General features: G+C 42.7%; 2 protein-coding genes; one reads left to right on the plus strand and one right to left on the minus strand.

Annotated features, from left to right (window-relative positions):
- Positions 1-15,206: 15,206 nt before the first annotated feature.
- On the plus strand, positions 15,207-15,887 carry GSTUM_00001971001 (uncharacterized protein; the record flags this gene model as incomplete). XM_002839237.2 has 3 exons in its annotated part: positions 15,207-15,521; positions 15,593-15,670; positions 15,752-15,887. The coding sequence occupies 3 exons, from the start codon at positions 15,207-15,209 to the stop codon at positions 15,815-15,817; spliced, it is 459 nt and encodes a 152-aa protein (XP_002839283.1). The 3' UTR covers positions 15,818-15,887.
- A 146-nt stretch (positions 15,888-16,033) lies between these two features.
- GSTUM_00001972001 (uncharacterized protein) lies at positions 16,034-17,540 on the minus strand (the record flags this gene model as incomplete). XM_002839238.2 has 5 exons in its annotated part: positions 16,034-16,564; positions 16,614-16,790; positions 16,838-16,912; positions 16,966-17,337; positions 17,387-17,540. The coding sequence occupies 5 exons, from the start codon at positions 17,538-17,540 to the stop codon at positions 16,203-16,205; spliced, it is 1,140 nt and encodes a 379-aa protein (XP_002839284.1). The 3' UTR covers positions 16,034-16,202.
- Positions 17,541-19,447: the final 1,907 nt, after the last annotated feature.

The raw sequence follows: 19,447 nt of genomic DNA on the forward strand, positions 1-19,447 counted from the left end.
CCCAGTCCAGTCACTTCGGAGTTATGTCCTTCTTCCAAATCCATGAAAGTGTCCCAAGCCAATACCTCCGAGGTAGGCAGTACGTCTTCGGTTACCAATAGAAATGCAGGTGGTGGTATAGCCTCAATGGTTGATGGGAGACTCATAGGTAGGGGAACGGCCAGGCACCCGTGATGTACATCTAGGGGCAGGCCAGGTAGGACGAAAACAATCTGCTTTTTTCTGCCTTCATCGACATTGATGGCCTTCAAAAATTATGGTCCCAGAGCTGGCATGGCGGATCGTTTGGCCGGAGATGCTGACCACAGATGGCGTCACATCCCAGCTGTAGGGAGGTTGTAATCCTCATCCTCAGAGTCATCTAATTGGAACTTTGGGGTCTCATAAAGAGCCCTTTCTCCAGATGACATCCCGGCCAAAAAGGAAGAAGTGGGCGAGCCAGCCTTGTGTACAGGGGGCTGGCGGAGGAAACTGGGCAACTTACTTTGGATGGCCCTAGCGAGGGGAGGGGTAGCAGACCATGAATGTGCTACAACTGTAGCTGCAGTAGAGTCATTTTTGGTTGGTAGTATGGAGGATTCAGAGATGATGGCCTGACAGTCTTTAGGGGGAGAGGGTGTTGGAGCTGGAGGGTACTCCGAGCCGTGATTAGAGTTGAACCGAATGAAGAGTCCTGTGGTGGTGTCCTTGTTCAAGCCACATGTGGCTGAGAAGCCTCTCCCAATTAGAAAACCCTTCACCAAAACGTCTACTGCTTTCATCGTGGCAATGGTCACGTCAGCAACTGTTTGCCGAACCAGATTATCAAACTGCGGGTTCATCACATTCTGACACCCGTGACAGTTGTGAAACTGTAGGAAGCTAAAGTTCCCTTTAGGTACAACATATGACCATGTAGTTGTGGGAATAAGGCCACAGTCAGTCTCAGTAGCAGGCGCAAGAGACAAGGCCACGTGGGCCATCTTGAGCAAGAAGGAAGGGTAGGAGTCGAACCGAACAGGGGAGGACATCCTCAAAGGAGGGGGAGAATCCGTGGAAGAGGAGGCTGTCGAAGACACCATCTTCCCCCAAACTATACTCAGTGATTACCGGGACTAGGCCACGGATATCTCACACTAAAGTATCTTCTAAGCGAGAACAACTACTTCTAACCGACCGCCCTAAACGAAAAATACAAACAAGTAACAGTAGATGAAGTATTTATCGTTAGCGAAATAAGGTAAAGTATTGGTTATGCTGACTTCCAACACGGAGTGTAAGAAGTAGGAAAAGTACTTAGAAGTTAATGTAATTTTATTTAAACTCGTACCGCCAACACTAGCATACAACGAGCCCCCACCGGCACAGGGATACCACTAACCTGTATACCACTAACCCTAAGCTAACTAAGTCTACAGTCCCACACCTGCCATCCCCAAGTCATGCCTGCATGGAAACTAATTACAAGACCATCAAACAACCCAGCGCCCGCCCCAGTCCAAGTCCGTAGCCCCTCTGGTATGAAGCCAACCAGCACTAAGCGTAGCCGAAGCCGAGCAAAAGACCAACCCAACCAGGTTCCTCATCCAACAAATATAAAATCACTACCGCTCGGTCTAAACACCGTCCCGCAACACCTCCACCACAGTAGAAAACCAACAAAAAACCAAACCAAACATAAACTACAGGCGACATGATGGCAGAAAGGAGGTGACCAACATGTCCACCTCTCGCATCCGCATGCCAGGCCGTTGACCCGATGAACCCACTTTGCCAAGTGCCTCCGAGGAGCGTAATGGTGAGGAGGACCTGTACCTGCTGCCTGTCCCCCAAAACAAAATCATAAACAAACGAAATCCATAGAGGTGGTAATAGACCTAAATGGCCAGTGTGGCCTATCTCCCACCTGTGGTGCCTTGCCCCCGCCAGCCATGCCCATTGTCAAACCAAAGAAATCAAACAAACCCCACAAAGCCCAGCACGTAAGACCCAAACAAGTCCAACTAGGTGGTCGCAATCCACTATCCGCACTGGTGGCCATTGACCATCCAAGTCATCGAGGAGCTTTACAGCACTCAGCAGGTTCACCCAACAGCCCCATCAGGCTGGAAACACTTAATTAGACATCACCCAACCTGATGCATGCCCGACCGGTGCTGGCAGGTGCCTCTCCCCCCCCAATCAGCCCCCTCCAAGCCCCACACACCAGGCGCCACAGAGCCCATCCAGCCCCCTCAGCCCCTCAGGCAGATCAACCACCCGACAGCCACAGGACAGCTATACCTAACCCTATCGGGCAGCCACTGGTCTTGGCCAAGCCAACAGAGCCACAACCCTCGACTCCATATAGCCGAGGGGGGCCCACCAGCCACAGCCAGGAGCCACAAAGGAGGCAGCACCAATACCCGAAGGCATCGGCACCTGCTACACCATCCAACTCAGCCAAACCGAAGTCCGACCAAGCCAGGCAAGAGTAAGCAGAGCCAGCCGAAGCCAGCCCCAGAGGTCCGGCAACAGGCACAGACCGAACGAGGGGCAAGAGGCATCCCCAACTGATGCGACAAGAAGGGGCAGGGCGAAAGAACAGATGCAGACAAATAGAAGGTAGACCCCACTTGCAATGGGTGAAGCCGCCAACCACAGACCACAACCAAACCACCCAGACGTACAGACAATGCGAGTGTCCAGCAGCCAATCGTCCCACACTACCCCAGGCATCAACAATAACCACACCAGGGGGTAAGAGCTTTCAGGGTCAAAGCCATCCCCACAGAGGCGAGGAGGAGACACCTGACTGAATCGCTGTAAATGCCGCAAGGACAAAACTCCAAGGGAATGGCGATAAACAACATCGTAGGATTCCGACCATAGAAAAGTGAAGTAACAAGGCAGGGAGGGGCCGGCGAGGCCCCCTCCCTTGAGGAAGTGATGCGGTCAGTACGACGAGTTGATACTTGGGAAGGTCATCAGTCTAACCCAAGGGCGTTTTGTATCGTGAGAACTAAGAACTCCATTAAAACCCAACAAAAGACATGAGCTGGTCCAAAGGATGACATGGGTGATCCCCCCAAAACGCAATGTTCAATCCCCCCAAACGAACACGAAACCTGCGAGTAGACGATAGACAGGAAGCCGTAGACATTTTACCGTAAGGGGCTCGGAAGCAACGGTGATGAGTGCTCGAAGGGCTAGTATTGTGAGATAACCAACCCAACGAAACGAGACGCAAAAAAGTTATCCACCACGCAACACCTAACAGACCTCAATACCAAAGACCCCAGGAACTACTGAGTGAACTCAGATATCTCCCCCAGAATCCAAGGCATTAAGGCCCATCATGATGGCGAAAGAAACACACGGGACGAAGCAACGGCAAGGACGAGGAAAAGTACTTAGAACAAAGCGTGAAGAACCTATCCTCCTTGGCCGCATCCGCCTCCTTATATAGTGTTCTTCCCACCTGTAGTCATGTGACCTACAGTGGACACATGTGCGAAACCAAATAATAACAAACTAGTCATGTGACCAAAGTGGTCACATGCTCAAAACCCATGACCTCATAGCGAAGTCATGTGCAAAAACTCTTAAATCAATCATAACACAATAAACAAGTCATAAGACTCAACTGAGTCATATGCGTAAAACCCATAACCTTATAACGAGGTCATGTGCAAAACATAAATCATATGTGCAAAGCCTACCCGTAAGGCATACTTGCAAGGCATACCCGCTAGGCGCACTTACAAGGCATACTTGTCTGGTACACGACCCATGACTCATATTTGAGCCATGTGTGAAAGCATCACAAATCCCACACATAACAACTCATATGACTAGAATGAGTCATATGTGTGAAATAATAACATACCTGTGACTCATAACCATGTGTCACGTGAAAACCTTTTCCTTGTCAATCCACATTCGTGACTAATACAAACCATCATAAAGAATCTGTAGAGTACCACAGTAGCAGCACAGCGCGAAAACTTCAGGGTTTGCAGTGAGGATAATGTAGTCCCCAAGCTATTGACACCAGGTCAAATATACCCTAGAATGCAAGTCCTCCTCCAAATCGCTAGGTACTTCCACGGGCAGTAAACCGGCTGGAGACTCGGTAGTAGTTGGTTAACGATAGCCTACCAGAGAAGGTGATGACCCTTCTGAGTATGATACAACTGGTACAGTTGAGGTCTGGTCTTGCTTGACTCAGTACTTCTTGTTTTGCTTCCTCTTACTACCCACAAGCACATATTTAGTAACAGGATCAGACATGCCGCTCACATTACGACGCACTATGAGAGGGATAGATGCTACCAAAGGCGCTATCCCGACCAGCTATGGGCTCAGCTACAGAGCTCTCTGGCACCAACCCCCATGTAGGAGATGATCTTATAGCAGTTGCTATCACCGCAAGGAGGCCCTTTCCACTGACAACAAGAACATGCACGTCAACCAGACCTGACAAGTCTGGAACCAGTCCACCCACACCACTACCTACAACTCAAGTTGCAGGAGTGGCTGAGATAACCGCAGGAATAACATTGCCTTGTGGGAGCTCCTCCGCTAGATACTGAGAATTCTCAAGGTTTTGCACACACCACAAACCAAGACCACTGTAGAAACTGAAGGAATCGAGGGGACAGGCAATGAGGAGATAATCGTAGGAGTGTCAACCGCCAACATCATGACCAAACCATCAACCATACTGCATTTGAAGGCCAGCACAGTTCACCAGAGAGAGGTTTTCTTCTCAGCACAAGGAGGTAGCCATAAGAGGATGGAGATACGATACCAAGTACGAAAGGCTTCGACTTCTAGGGCAAAGTTCTCCTTGACAGCATGAGAGAGAACTAATGACGAACATAAAGTGGACATGGTGGATGGAGTGGAGTCTCACTTAGCCATTGTAACCGCGAGGAGGCAACCATAGTAAAAAACCAATAGGATAAGTAAAAGGATGAAAGAACATCCAGCAAATGTAGGAGGAAGGATTTACAATGATGCCTGAAAGATGATTAAAGTTAAAGGCATGAAGCCTATCGTGAGATAAAAATCAAGGGCTCTGATTAGTTGTCACTAAACCTTCATGTTCTAACATGGATGAAATAAGTATGAGGTAAGTACTTAGAAGTCAGTCAAATTTTATTTAAACATGTACCACCAATACAGGTATATGATGAGCTCCCACCAACACAGAAATACGGCTGACCGGTATACCACTAACTATAAGCTAACAAAGTCCACAGTCCCCCATCTGCCATCTCCCAGTTCTGCCTCGGTGAGAACTGTTTGTAAGACCATCAACCAACCCAGAGCTATCCTCATTCCAAGTCCATCTCCTATCTGTTATGAAGCCAACTGGTACTAAGTAAAGCCAAAGCTGTACAAAAGACCAACCTGACTAAAATTGCTTGTACAAAATATATAACCACTACTGGTGAATCTGAATACCATTCCACACAACTTCCACCATGGTAGAAAACCAACAAACAAACAAACTATACCTACCGGTGATACAGTGAATCAGAAAACATGACTAACATGACTACCTCTTGTACCTGCATGCAAGGCTATCAACTCTAAGAACCCACATTGCCAGTTGCCTCCGAAGAGCATACTGGTATGGAGCACCTGTATCCACTGCCTATTCTCCAAACAAAACTCATCAATAAAGGAAGTTCATAGGGGTGGTAATATACCAAATCGGTCACTGGGACCTATCACCTACCCTTAGTGCTATGACTCCTCCTGCCATACCCATAACCAAATCCAAGAAACCTAACAAACCATACACAATACAGCATGCAAGACCCAAACAAGTCCAACTAGGTGGTCGTAATACACTATCACCCCAGGTGGTTAGCCCAACTGCTCTGTCTGTGAGCTTTACTGTACTCTGCTACTTTACCTAGCCTCCCAAGCCGAGCCAGAAACACTTAATCAGACTCTGCCTAACTTGATTCCAGCCGAACTGGTACTTGCAGTTGCATCTCCAGACCCAGCCAGTTTTCCCCAAGCTCTATATACCAGACGGCATATGACCCAATCAGTCCCTTCAGCACCTCCCAGTAATCAACTGTCTGACAGCCACAGGACAGTCATACTAGACTCCATCTAGCAGCCACTGATCTTAGCTACACCAACCGAGCTGTAAGCCCCGATACCGCATAGCCCATAGGGGCCTACTAGCCACAGCCAGAAGCCAAAAAGAAGGCAGCACCAGTTCCAGTAACACCATCTGATCCAGCTGAAGTGAAATTGAAGCGAGCCAGAAAAAGGTAACCAGAGCTAGATGAAGCCAGCCTGACAGGTCCTGCAAAAGACACAGACCAAACAACTGGCAAGGGGCATCCTAACTGACTCCACAAGAAGGCAGGAAAAAAGGTAACAAATGGAAACAAATAGAAAGTAGGCCTCACTTGCAATGGGAGAAGCTGCCAACTACAGTCCACATCTGATCCACCTACACATACAGACAACTTGAGTGTCTGGTAGCCAATCATCCCACACCACCTAGGACAATCACAGGATTCATACTACGGGGTATGACTTTTCAGGGTCAAAGCTATCCCACCCAAGTGGGGAGGAGACACACAACTGAATTACTGCAAAGCCCCATATACAGAAACACCAAGTCAATAGTGATAAACAACATCGTAGTTTTCTGACCATAGAGATGTAGACGAAGGAGGCAGCTTGTGTGGCCACCTCACTTAAGAGTAATGCAGCTGGGATGACAAGTTGAAACTAGAGAAAATCATCAGTCTAACCCAATGGCATTTCATAACACGAGAGCTAACTCCATTAAAACCAAACATGAACCATGAGCTGGCCCAAATAATAAGATGGGTGATCCCCCTAAACGCAAGATTCCATCCCCCTAATTGAACATGAAACCTGTGAGTAGATGCTAGACTGGAAGCCATAGACCTTTTACCGAAAGGGGCTCATAATTGACTATGATAAATAACTCAAAGTACCAGTATCGTGAGATAACTAGCAAACAAGGAAATAGTACAAATAATTAATCCGCAACATGACTACTAATACAAACTGAACTCAACGTCAAGAATACGAGGAACTATAGAGTGAACTCAGATATCTTCCTCAGAATTCCAGGTATCAAAGACCGTCATGGGTGTGATAGGAACACTACTGAGGCAGAGCGAAGGCAAGGATGAGGAAAGTACTTAGAATAAAGCATGAAGAGTCAATGCTCCTGGACCGTACCAGCTTCCTTATATGGTGCTCTTCATACTACATATCATTTGATCTAAAGTGATCGCTTACAGGAAACTAAATCATAACAAACTAGTTATCTGACCAACGTAGTCCCATATTTAAATTCCATGACCTCATAGCAAGGTCATGTGCAAAAACTCATAAACCAATCATAACACAATAAACAAGTCATATGACCCCAAGTGGTCACACGCATGAAACCCATGACCTCATAATCAGGTTACATACAAAACATAAATCATATGCACAAGGTATACATGCAAGACATACTCGCCAGGGGCACCTGCCATAACTCATAATCGAGTTATATGCGAAAAATAACAAATCATAACATAATAAGTCATATGCACCAAACAATAACATACTTATGACTCATTATCATGAGTCTTGTGAAATCCTTGTCTTTGCTAAGCCCATTTATTACAAGTACTTAGGTAATAGTAAGTGATGGAGGTTACCCTACACTGTAGGGTAATCTAAGCTGTCAATAGGGGAGTTACTCTGAATTGTCTGATTATCAGTCCTAGTAGAGTTACCCTACTCTGTTGGGTAACTCTCAGTGCAATTACCATACCTTTGGACCAGGATCACCCTGTCTTAAACTATGGGTTACTTAGCTATTCAACCAAGTTACCATACGTTGAAAGTAACTTGCTACCCAGGACTTCAGGTGAAGCTACTAGATTGTTGGTTACAACAAACTATATAGGCTTTTTGAATCTCAGGTTGTATCAATCACTTCCATAAAGCCAGTTGAGTTCTAAACAAGCTGTTACTTAGAGGTATAGTTGCTAGTACTCTTCTCTGGCCCTGTTATAAGTCTCTAGTGCTATGGGCCCCAGCTTGAAGAGTTGCTGTAAGTCTAGTAAAGGTCTACATGTGCAGATGTTCCTCTAATACTGTATACACTTACTTGGTCTAGTGGATGAGAGGCTATCAATAAAATATATGAGGTAGAGGGAGAGAACATAGAGCAGCATGTCGTGGTGGCTTTTTTGCAAAAGGGACTAGAGCTGAAGGAGTAATATCACCTTAATATTACAAGGAGAGTGCCTCATCAGAACTGTTCATGATCTGAGATATTTTTAATCATGCTTGCACCATATATCCAGTGTGATTGTCAATGGTCCGTAATCAACACTCTATGATCAATGCTCAACTATAACCTCTCAACAATTAACCATCTTTATTATTGTATAATAATATAATAAATAAAATTAACTCATATCTTAAATAACCTCTCCTAGCTTCTAATACGACAGCTACCCTCTCAGGCCTTAATTTCCATAACCTTTCAGAAACCTGCCAAGATATTGTCCCCTAAAGCAAAAGTCGTACTTGTACAAGCCTCTTCTTAATAGCTCCTTTTCCTCTATAGGTATTTCCAATTCTTGAATATGGCTGGTGTAATTACTTTTTAACCTCCACCCATACATGATCAATGGTTTTTTAAATCTGAGAAGTAAGGGGAGTGTTCAACCAATTCAGTACTATTTCTCACAAACTAATCCAAAATACTATAGGCCTTGTGAATGGGATGATTATCATGCTAAACCAGAATATCTTCATGTTACATACTAAAGGAAATTATCTGAGGAATAACAGGAAAATAATGTCTTCTCAAGAGTCAAACATACCTGATCATATTGATATTTTGGGTGATAGGAACTGAAGGGCCCTTTCTCCTCCTCTAAAAGTACTCCTATATCATTAGTGAAATTCCTTTATCCTTTTCCTTTGGATGAGCACAATCTGCAGGCCACTGCTTCCCAGGTTTTCTGAAAACCTACTACTGCTTAAGATCCTTATATTTCTCCATACTACACTCATCACTCCCAATGACTTTCTCAAAATCCTTAGCTGTCCAATTCTTATAAGCTTTAGCCCAGTTTAGTCTTTTGGCTATATGTACAGAGATGTGCTTTAGTCTAGCTTTAGCTAGCTATTTCTTAATATTGACTTTTCCGAGTATCCCATTAACTATCAATTTTTAGAAAATCATTTCCTATCTCTCAGGTGGGTACAAGGGGTTGGTTGTTACCAGTAGAAAGAGAATTACCTAGTATATATTAATTGTTGAACTGTGATCAAGTCATCCTCAAGTTATATTGGTCCTGGCAGAAAATGCTGCAATACTGTCAATATGTAAGAGTTGGTTTGCAACTAGAATGAGCGATATTATCCAGTAATTAGTACTTCAATGTGTATGGAAGAAAGCTTTTAATCTTGGTCCATGGCAGGTCGATACTTTAAGCGATAAGAGCAATATTCCAGAGGCAGTTGACAAGTCCAATAATCTTGACTTTTTCAATATTAGTCTTTTCTGTTCTGGAGTTCTTGGGATTTGGCCTCTTTTTTTTTGTAATATATATCTAGTTTAGTTAACCAATGAAAATTCAGTATAATTAAAATAGACAACTCAGATGAGAGTCATGGTAGTATTTTGGAGTAAACAGAGAGTAGGTATAGTCAGTACAGTGATGGTCAGCTTGGCCCAAGTTGTATTTGGTGAGGTGGCATTTAACAAGATTATTTAGTAAGTGATTAGGAATACTTCTGATAAGGTACTGTAGTATATAAGGCCCATATGTGAGGTAACTAAAGTGCATCGCAGTGAAAGTGTAATGGTGAAGGAGAAATGTTAAGAAATCTACGACACTAGTTTGAAGTTATGATAAGACATACTTCTATGAGGATTGACTGTAGGTAGCACCTATTAGTAGTCAACCTCTGAAGTAGTCAAGCAGTAGAACTATGTGGCCATAATTAGGAATAATATAAAATAGAGTAGAACGGGATATATGCAGAGGGGCTGGAGATGCTTGTAGGAGATTAATTGTATATAGGTAGAGGGTTTACTAGTTAGTAAAGCATCGGCTCAGACATGGCAACTCGCCACTGACATGTTTATCATGTATCAAGTTTTTACTCCTGAGGTTACATTAGGGATACAGCAGCTAAAGCACTTCAGTTGGGCAGTGGTCAGAAAACTACATTATAGTCTACTTCGGTATGAAGAATTTCTGATACAACATGCAGAGGAAGCTAGACAGCCTACAGGAGTTGGGTGCTCAGAAATAGAGAGTAATAATAGGGAGATTTGTTTTTTTATTTTTTCTTCTTTTATTATGTATCAGTTGTTAAGGTACAAGAATACTCATGCAGTGTGAGTAATGACAAAAACAAAACTTCACTATTATAGAAACAAATAAATAAAAGCATGGGCTCCTATCTCCTAATCGACATCTGTCACAGTACTATTAACAATGACTACTCTAGCAATTAAAGCAACTATAAAATCTCCAACTTGATAAGGAAAGTTATAAGCATAAGGGACAATAGAAGTACAGTAGCTGGTAGTCTAGGTGGCCTCAGGGTGAAGTAGAAGAGCCCTATAGGCAGGCAACTTACGAGGGAAGCCAGTTCCACTAAGAGATATATAGGTGGCCAGTCTTTTGATAAAGATGACCAAAGAGAAGAGAGGAGAGTCTGGATCATTGTTATGTATACCAGAGAGATAGAGTGCATGCAGTTATGCTTTAATAGGATAGGCCAACAGCTCATTGTAAAGGTCCTCATCCTCAACCTTGTAGTAAAGACAAAATGTTAGTTCCCCCTCACTACCGTAAAAGTTGTAGTCGGCAAAGTAGCTCTTGCCCGACTGGATCTAATGTATACGGCGCATGGTGAATCTGTAGATACCCATGAAGAGTTGAGACTAAGTAGTCACCGGAATCTTGTAGTAGCTAAAGGAGGAGCTACTAGTTCCTAGTCAGAGGAGAGGTGGTACTGGAATCTAGCCTCTAGACAGATATAGCTCAGTGAGAGGTCAGGATCCAAGTCGGGAAGCAGATCTGGGAGGAGGTGAGGAGACCATAGTGGGAAGACATCAACCTTGTCCATAACTAGTAGAAAACTATGGCGGAGTAAATCCAGCACTATTAAGGTCCTTACACAATTTCCACTCCAACTCCAACATCTGAGGCATCAGTTATCAGCCATATTGGCTCTGGTTTACTGTAGTCGATAGGTCATATTACATTGGCATTTTTAATCAACTTCTTGTGGTTGTTAAAGACCTAATTATGAGGGGTTCAGACAAATTCTGCATTGTCAGTAGTGTCTGTGAGCAGTGCAGTAACATTGGTGTGGTACAGTAGGAACTAGAAGATGTAGTTGATATGTTCTAGGAATCGCATGAGTTCTTTCTGATTCCAGGTTGTTGTCCGTTCCCAGAAGCAAGATATCTTTCTAGAAGCTGTGTGTATTCTATCATCGTCTATTATATGTTCTATGAATGGAGACTGTTGGGAAATATGATGGATTAGTTTCTGCTAGCTTAGAATTTAGCTTCTCTTAGCTTGATACATACTAAACTAATATGATATGTAGGCTCTTCCTCAGAGTTTAAGTAGATGAGGATATTGTCAATGTACACACATCTATAGTGGTAAAGGTACTTGCTTAGCAGGATTTTCATAATTCGTATGAAGGTAGTAGCCATATTCATGACATCTAATAACACAACCTAGCTAATGAAACTTCCAAAGGATGTTACGAAACTGTTGTCACACTTGGTTTTCTTATTCAGTTTAGTTTGGAAACACATATAGCTTATGTCTATTTTGCTTTGGAAACTCACCTGCCCAACTGTATTCAGAATATAGGTTTAGTTAGGGATAGCAGAACTGTCCATAACTGTATTCCCATTCTGAAATTTGAAATCAACCAGGGAGCAGATTCGGTTGCTGTCTGCTTTAAGTTGGACAAACATGTGTGTAGCACCTAGTTGTTCTACTCAGTAGATGACTCCTCTCCTCATGTTCTGATTTATCTAATCTCGCATGGTCCTGTATATATCGAGAACAGAGTAGATTAGTTGGTTTTTTAGATTAGAGGAGTCCCATAAGTACATATAGTGGTTAACCTTACTTATAAGTAGCAGATCTTCCAGAGTTTAGTCTGGGAAAATATTAGAATATTTATCTAACACATATTGGGCTCTTATTTCACAAACTGCAGTATGGTATTCTCCACCTGTTAGCTTACACGAGACTCTGACCACCTGTTCGGGTAACCAAATAGTTGATTTTTTATCTTTAATTATAGCTTTGGAGCAGTTTAGAAATATCATTTCAAATATGGTATCATATTTAGCTCGGTTACATACCAGGATCTCTTGTAGGGATAGGGTAGCAGATCAAAGCTGGATAGTTACACTACAAGGCTTATTGCTTGTAGTTCATGATCCCTTTACTGCTATATTGACTAGTATTTGTTGGTTAAAGTCTTAGATTGGGAGTGCATGAGCTGGGATGAAGGAGCTACTGATCATATCTCATCCAATTGTTCCAGAATTGAACAAAACATAGTCCTTCTTGCCATTGATCAGAATTGTTCCTTCTAGGATGGTGTGGGGTTTGAATGTTATGGGTGTTCCAATACTGTTTTATTCTATATCAATATATCCAGTATGGATCTTCTCATATCTACTGGATTGGACATTATCGCTATTGCTTGCAATGTTATTGGCCTCTGCCTCCAGTTTGAATGCTTTTCCTTTGCCCTTCTTGGTAGGACAATTCTTAGCCATATGTTTAGTTTTTCTTTATTCAAATTATTCACCCTTTTGGTGTTTTGATTCTTTGGTAGACTTTGTCTTCTTATTAAAGGATCAAGGTATTTCTTTATCAGTATTATTTCAGAGCATGTGCCATAATTTCCTATGACTGCTGGAAAAAGCGTGGGTTTTGTTTGCCTTAATTTTGTGGAGTAAGCCATTCCTGCATTCTGCTCTTGTGATTATTGTTATCATAGCATCACTTTCTTATTCATATGATTCCACTTCTCACCTCCAAGTAGAGTGTATCATATCATAGAACCATGACTTGAGAATATACTCTGAGATTCTTCCAGCCTTCATTTAATCTTTGTTCATTAGGAGGTCTATTTCTATTTCTGTGATTCTTTTACCCTCTGAATCTGTTAACTTAGTGAAGTGCATTGAATTTCTAGTACAATAGGTTCTTTGTAATAGAGGATTGGAATTGTTCCATGAGGTAGTTGAGTACAATTGAACCTTTTAGTCTCAGGTTGCCACTATATTCCTTGTAGCATTAGTAGTATGTGTCTATTACTTCTTCTTTACAGAATAATCTTATATATAAGCCAGTTATAGGCTTTTCCATGTAGAGCTTTTTCAAGAGGAAGTAGAGTGTAAGCTCAGTAGGCCATTGATCAGAAACTTCAGGTTTAAGATCTTTCCCTTCTCCTGTGAATTTCAGTAGTTGGTGAAGCTTAAGTTCAAGTATGTTAGTTATTTTGACTTCTGATTGATATTCTTCATGGTGTGACTTGAACACTATCCTCTAAATAGTCCTCCTTCAGTACTAGCTATGTTGGATTGACTACTGGAGTCATGATAGTTAGCAGCTCCAAGTGCAGGTTTCTTTGCTGTGGTAGGTGGGAATTCTCCCAGAGATAGTGATGTTTCCATACTTGTAGATTGTTCTGGTTTATGCTCCGCTTGGCCATATCATTAATGCTTTAAAGACACATTTTCTCTAGGTTCTTAGTTGAGTACTGGGGTTGTTTCTTCCTTATAAGGGCTTGTCGTGAAATCTGCTTCCTACTCTGAGTTGTCAATGACTCTATGTTGGTGTTGAGAATAAGTTAAATGTACATGATTTTGCCGCTTCTCTCCACTAGCATTCTGAGGTGGATGTCAATAGGTTGATCAGGCAAAAGACCTGTGACAGGTTCTTAACCACTTGCTGAGTTTACAAAAGTATAAACTGTTCGCAGGGTGCTACTCACCTTTTAGGGTTAGGTATGATAGTTCACAGCTAGCCTACTCTACCAGAGAGAAAATGAGAGTTGTGAACTGAAAGTGACTTTAAAGGTATCTTGGAACAACTAAAGAGTAACTGTTCAACCAAGTATATTGAAATACCATCTGTCGAAGTCAGCCCTTTCCATGGTGGAATCAGGCACTCTTTAAATACACAAATCTGTTCATTTCTAGCATGAATGAAACTAATCAAAGGTATCAAGCAATACAATTTGGTAAACTCACTTAAGTATCAAAACGATACTTAAAACAAAACATAAAACAAAACCAAGTATCAAAGTGAGACTTCAAATAAAACATAAAACAAAGTCTGGTATCAAATAATACATAAATCAAACTAAGTATCAAAGTGATACTAAAATCAATCTAAGTATCAAATCGATACTTAAAACAAAACATAAATCAAAACCCTTAACTGTATACATGTGTCCATTACAATAGGCCCTAGCCCTAACCTCTCTCTATTGATTTAAATTGTACTCTCTCAGTCCTATAGGTCTCATGCTTTATCTCCAGCCATGGTTCTTGGACCTGCCCTCTGTGGAGTCTGCAATCGGTTAGCTTTTGCATGATTAGGACTGCTCTGTACTTTTCTAATAATTTTTACTTTCTTGATATTCCTTCCTCTCTTTGGGCCAGGATATTCCAGGAGGTTTTTCTTTATGACTTCCTACTTATATTGGACTGGGTTTCTCTTAGAACTCAGTTCACTTGTATAGTAATATTAGGTCTAGCTTAGGGGAAAAAAATATGTGGTTGGCCCCATACCCGAGGCACTTGGGGTTCTTAGTTTTTACCTAGTAGCAGGATGGATCCAAGTATTTATGGTTTATTTTATACTATAGCTCCTGCTGCATACAATTTCTCATACCTTAACAATAAATATATGATATATATATATTTATAAAAGACAGTTATTTAATAAATTAAAGGATGCAGTTGCGAAAGCTTGGGGGCAAGTCAGGCTGCATGGATTCTGAGAGCTGATAGAAAGCGTGCCTGCTGGTGTCAAGCTGTTATTGAGGCAAATAGCCTCTTTACCAATTCTTAGATAAATCTTTATATATGAGTAGAATAAACCTTTATGACTTCCATTCAAATTGTCCCCCAGCCCCTGCATCCATTCCGAGCCACTATGCCTGATTTGTTGCACGCTCCCCCTACCGGCGGCAAACCAATCGCACCCCCTTCGCCTCACGTACCCTTAACCCTGGTACTGTACACCGCCATGACCTCACCTCTCCCTGCCGATTGGTCTTATAACACCATCTTACCGAAAACTATCCCCCTCAATTCCCAACGTTTCCAACCTTACACTCTTGTGACCGCGTCACGTCTATTTCGTCCTCCTCACACTACCAGTGCCAAAAATACCATGTCCACCCGCCCATCAAAGCAACAGGCGGCCAGGGAAGTAATCGACATCCTCCACGAGATATCTACACTTCTTGTAAGTCCCATTCTCCACTTCCCGTGTCCCATCCTTCGGCTGATCTTCTATTGGCCTGTAAAATAAATTAGAACACGCATCTCGACAGGACTACGCTGAGTCTTTGTGTCAGTCTCGTAGAGAACGGGGTCCATCCTGACGCGTTGGCGGTGGGTTTCCTTCTGCTGTGGCATTTCCCGGTACGGGGGCTTCACACCTATAATTGCTGACTAGGATTCGTGGGAGAAAAGGCGGTGATTAAAGAGCTTAGGAGGGAGAGTGGGCAGTTGAACATGGGACAGCTTGAGGAAACGTGATCAAATTGGGGTAGATAAGACAGCTAGAGTGGGGCTAGGGCCGCTTGAGCGGAGGGCTTGGTGATTAATGTGGTTGATTTTGATACTTTACTTCTTACTTTAGAAAGGTAGCCTTCCCCGGTGCTCTCGCCGATTTATCATAAAATCGGGTGGTGAGGCGCTAAGTATTATCCCTCAACCGTTTATTTTTCAAGAAAAAATGTGAATGTAGCAAGATGTAGTAGTGGTAGTAGAGGAAGTTGTAGCAGCAGTAGCAGTAGTAGTAGAAGTAGTTGTACAAAAGTAATTCACCATCTAACGCCCATAAATCACCAACCCGATGACTAAGTACCTAAGAGACGAAAACAAGAGAACCCCGGTAAACCATATTTCATTAGTACCGATCTCATCCTGGCACTTGTAGCGAGCCCTTCCGAGACTGAGGGACATGTGGATACTGCCTCCCTTGTTGGGCCCCCGGCATTGCTCGGGCGGTAGGGTTCGCTATAGAGGTATCGAATAACGATCCTGTATTGGCCCCATCAAACATCGGTCTGCCGAGTGGCTTGAGAGCACTGGCTAACATCTCCTTCATGCGGACATACTGGTACTTCTTCCGCACAGGGACAAGAATATGTCGTTCCAGCGGTTGTGGCATCGAGCGAGTTACCGCCGCCATGACTAACTCAGTTTCTTCGTCGGAGTCAATTAGCATGTTGTTGGCCTCAATTTCGTCAGGTGGTGGAGCTCCCGCATTGATTGCTGCCTCTGCTGGCTTGTTAGCTTGGAAACAAAGAGCATGGAGGGCGCGAGATACTTTGTTGCTTCGCATGGTTCTTCTTTTGGTAAGCCGCTAAGAGAATGTCGTATGGCTGAGAACGGCCGAGGACCCCGCGCTTAGCTCCCATTGAGTGAGACTTGCAGGTCAGTGAACGGGCACAGAGGGCGCCATGGGCAAGTGGGACTCCGCATTGCTTCTCCACGTCAACGGGGGCTAGGAACATTAGTTACACATTTCATATAGTAAACCAGGAAAAAGACCTTTTGGTTTTGGGTCGGGTTTGGCAGGCTTTTCCTTCTTCTTCTTTGCTTTGGGTTCCTTGGGGGGTTTTGGTTCTGCGTGGAATCAGTAAAACAGCCCTAGCGAGACCATAGAGGGCGTAGCTAACCATCTGCCTTTCGTTTTTTGGATTTAGTACCATCACCATCCTTCTTCATCATCTTCTTTGCACCTTTTTTCTTGTCATCCCCGTCGCCGTTAGCATCCCCGTTTGTCTCCGCTGTGGGGCCCCTATCCTTCGCGGCAGCCTTCTCATCCTTCAGCTTCTTTCTCTCTTTCACTTTTGCTTTCTGGCAGGCTTTGATATGTGCCACGGCGGCAGACCTAAGGACTGGTTTTGTGCAGCGCTTGCAGACGGTATAATGAGGCTCATCGTGGAGCGGCCGTCCTGTCGGGAACGCCGATATATCTTTATCATCCAGCTGCGTGACGAGAGTTCCTGGGGACCTGGCATCGGCAGGGGATGAAATGGGTTTCTCATCTACATCTCGTCAACTAAAGAAAGCAGGTACGAGATAAGGAGGAGTCACCAAGTGATTCGAGCACGTTAGCTCGCTCCTTCCAGTTAACAGTCTTCTTGGGAGCTGGACGTGAAGAGGATTTGAGTTTGACAGTCAGGGCGGATTCTTTTTGGTTGAAAAGTTTGAGAACGGGATCATCAGGGCGCATCTTGGGCTCAGCCATGGTGAGGTCTGCAGAGGGACAACTGTTAGGTTGGAAGTAGATGCGATGGTGTCACGTGGCAGTCGAACGCGGGAAAGAGAAAATAGGCCAGCTAAACCAAGGTAACCAAAGGAAAAAAGGGTCAAGATTCAGAGGTGATACAGAAATCGTGTAACGCCTGTTTTCTTAAAGTTAGCAGATTTTTGCCACTGGATGTGGTAATTTGATAGGATTGTTTCTAGGTTTTGGCAAAGTTCGGTTAAACTGTGTCCTGTACCCTTTGAATCTACGGACCTGGAGACTTGCGTCTCTACCTAAAAAGGAGTGCAGTTCAGAGTAAATTCGCTTTTCCAGGTATTTTGAGTTAGGAGCAGTTTTAGTTTGCATAGCAACCAGGGGGTCCTTTGAGAAAGAGAAAGACAAAGAAATCAGAATAACGCAACCATCTATGGAGAAAACAGCATGAAAATAGATGAGGAGAATCACTCTAGCTGCGTAGTTTAATTCTATTGAAATTGTTTTTATCTTACAAAAAACTAATAGGTTGAAATAAAGATTATATGTTAATGATTTACATTATACAATATTATGAGAGTTGAATAATCACAATTAATAGAGGAGTTAGCTTAAATGAATTGCCGTTTGCTTATTTTTAGAGCCAGGAGGGCAACAACATTCTCATGTTGCAGAAATTGTAGATAGAGATTCTGCTAGGTTATTATTATTGTTCTAATTCTTAATCCTACTTCTAATTTACTGCTTGGGCATTGGATACAATACCTCTGCATTCTTCTTTTCAGATATTGCAAAAGTAAGTTGATGTCTTCTCTTATTATACTGGGGCTTTATTTAATATTTTTGATACAGGTTTATCTGAAATTTAATATTTAGATATATACTGAGATTGGTTATTGTGACAAATACATTGTAGTTTGTAAAACATTTCAGATGTCAGAGTTTTAAGTAATCACTCATTTGAGTCATATAATGTTATGATTATTGTTTGTACACAGGATGTGTTTCAAGGTAATGTGAGTTGTGCATAAGATTTAGAGGTTAAGGCATGATTGTTATATGATATTGGAATTGTTAGTTAGATAGGAGTAAGCCTGGTAAGTCTTACTTGGATTTCACACACATGACCAGTTTAGTGATTATGGGGGCTAAGCATATGACTTAAAAAATGTAGTCATATGGGGTGCAGCTGCAATCCATGTGATATTTGAATTTATAAGCAGGTTGTGGGAGGGTCTATATAAAGTCATAGCATTAACCTTTAAGATAAAATCCTCAATGCTGTTTCTCAAGATTTTTGGAAAGACTGTACATTCTCTACTTTGGACTTAGGAAACACTTTGGCACCAAAAATCAACTCCTGGAACTATTGATCTTTTTGACTCTTATACTAACTCTACTTGATTCTTTTCTCTTTGTTAGAGGACAAGATATCTTGAGTTTATACAGTAATTCCCACTTTATGCAGTAATGGAAATTCCTATGGACATCTCGTCAGAGACTACTCACCTCACCAGAGTCCCCTATAGAACAAGCCTCATCAGTTTTTTCTCTAAAGTTCCTACTTGCCCTTTAATTCTTTCAACAAAGCTTGTAACACCTACCTACTGGATGGTGGTGGAATTGTAGGCCAATGTCAATTGCCGCAATCTTCTAGCAGAATTCATACCCCTTGCAACAGCTGTTATGAACAATTGCTTTAAAAATTCAAATGACAGATCTCTTATCATTACCACCCTTCTCTTCACCTTGACTGTAGACATTATTACAATTGGTATAAAACTTTACATCATGATTAAAGCACTTGCTACTGTATTTAATGTTCGAGCTTCTCACTAGCTATACTTAAAGCATTGGTCACAGAACTCTCAATTAAAATTGACCACCTTTAGTACCTTGTACTAGTAAACTAC

Source organism: Tuber melanosporum (genome assembly GCF_000151645.1).
Source record: "Tuber melanosporum whole genome shotgun sequence assembly, scaffold_324, strain Mel28".
NCBI classification, from domain to species: Eukaryota; Fungi; Ascomycota; class Pezizomycetes; order Pezizales; family Tuberaceae; genus Tuber; species Tuber melanosporum.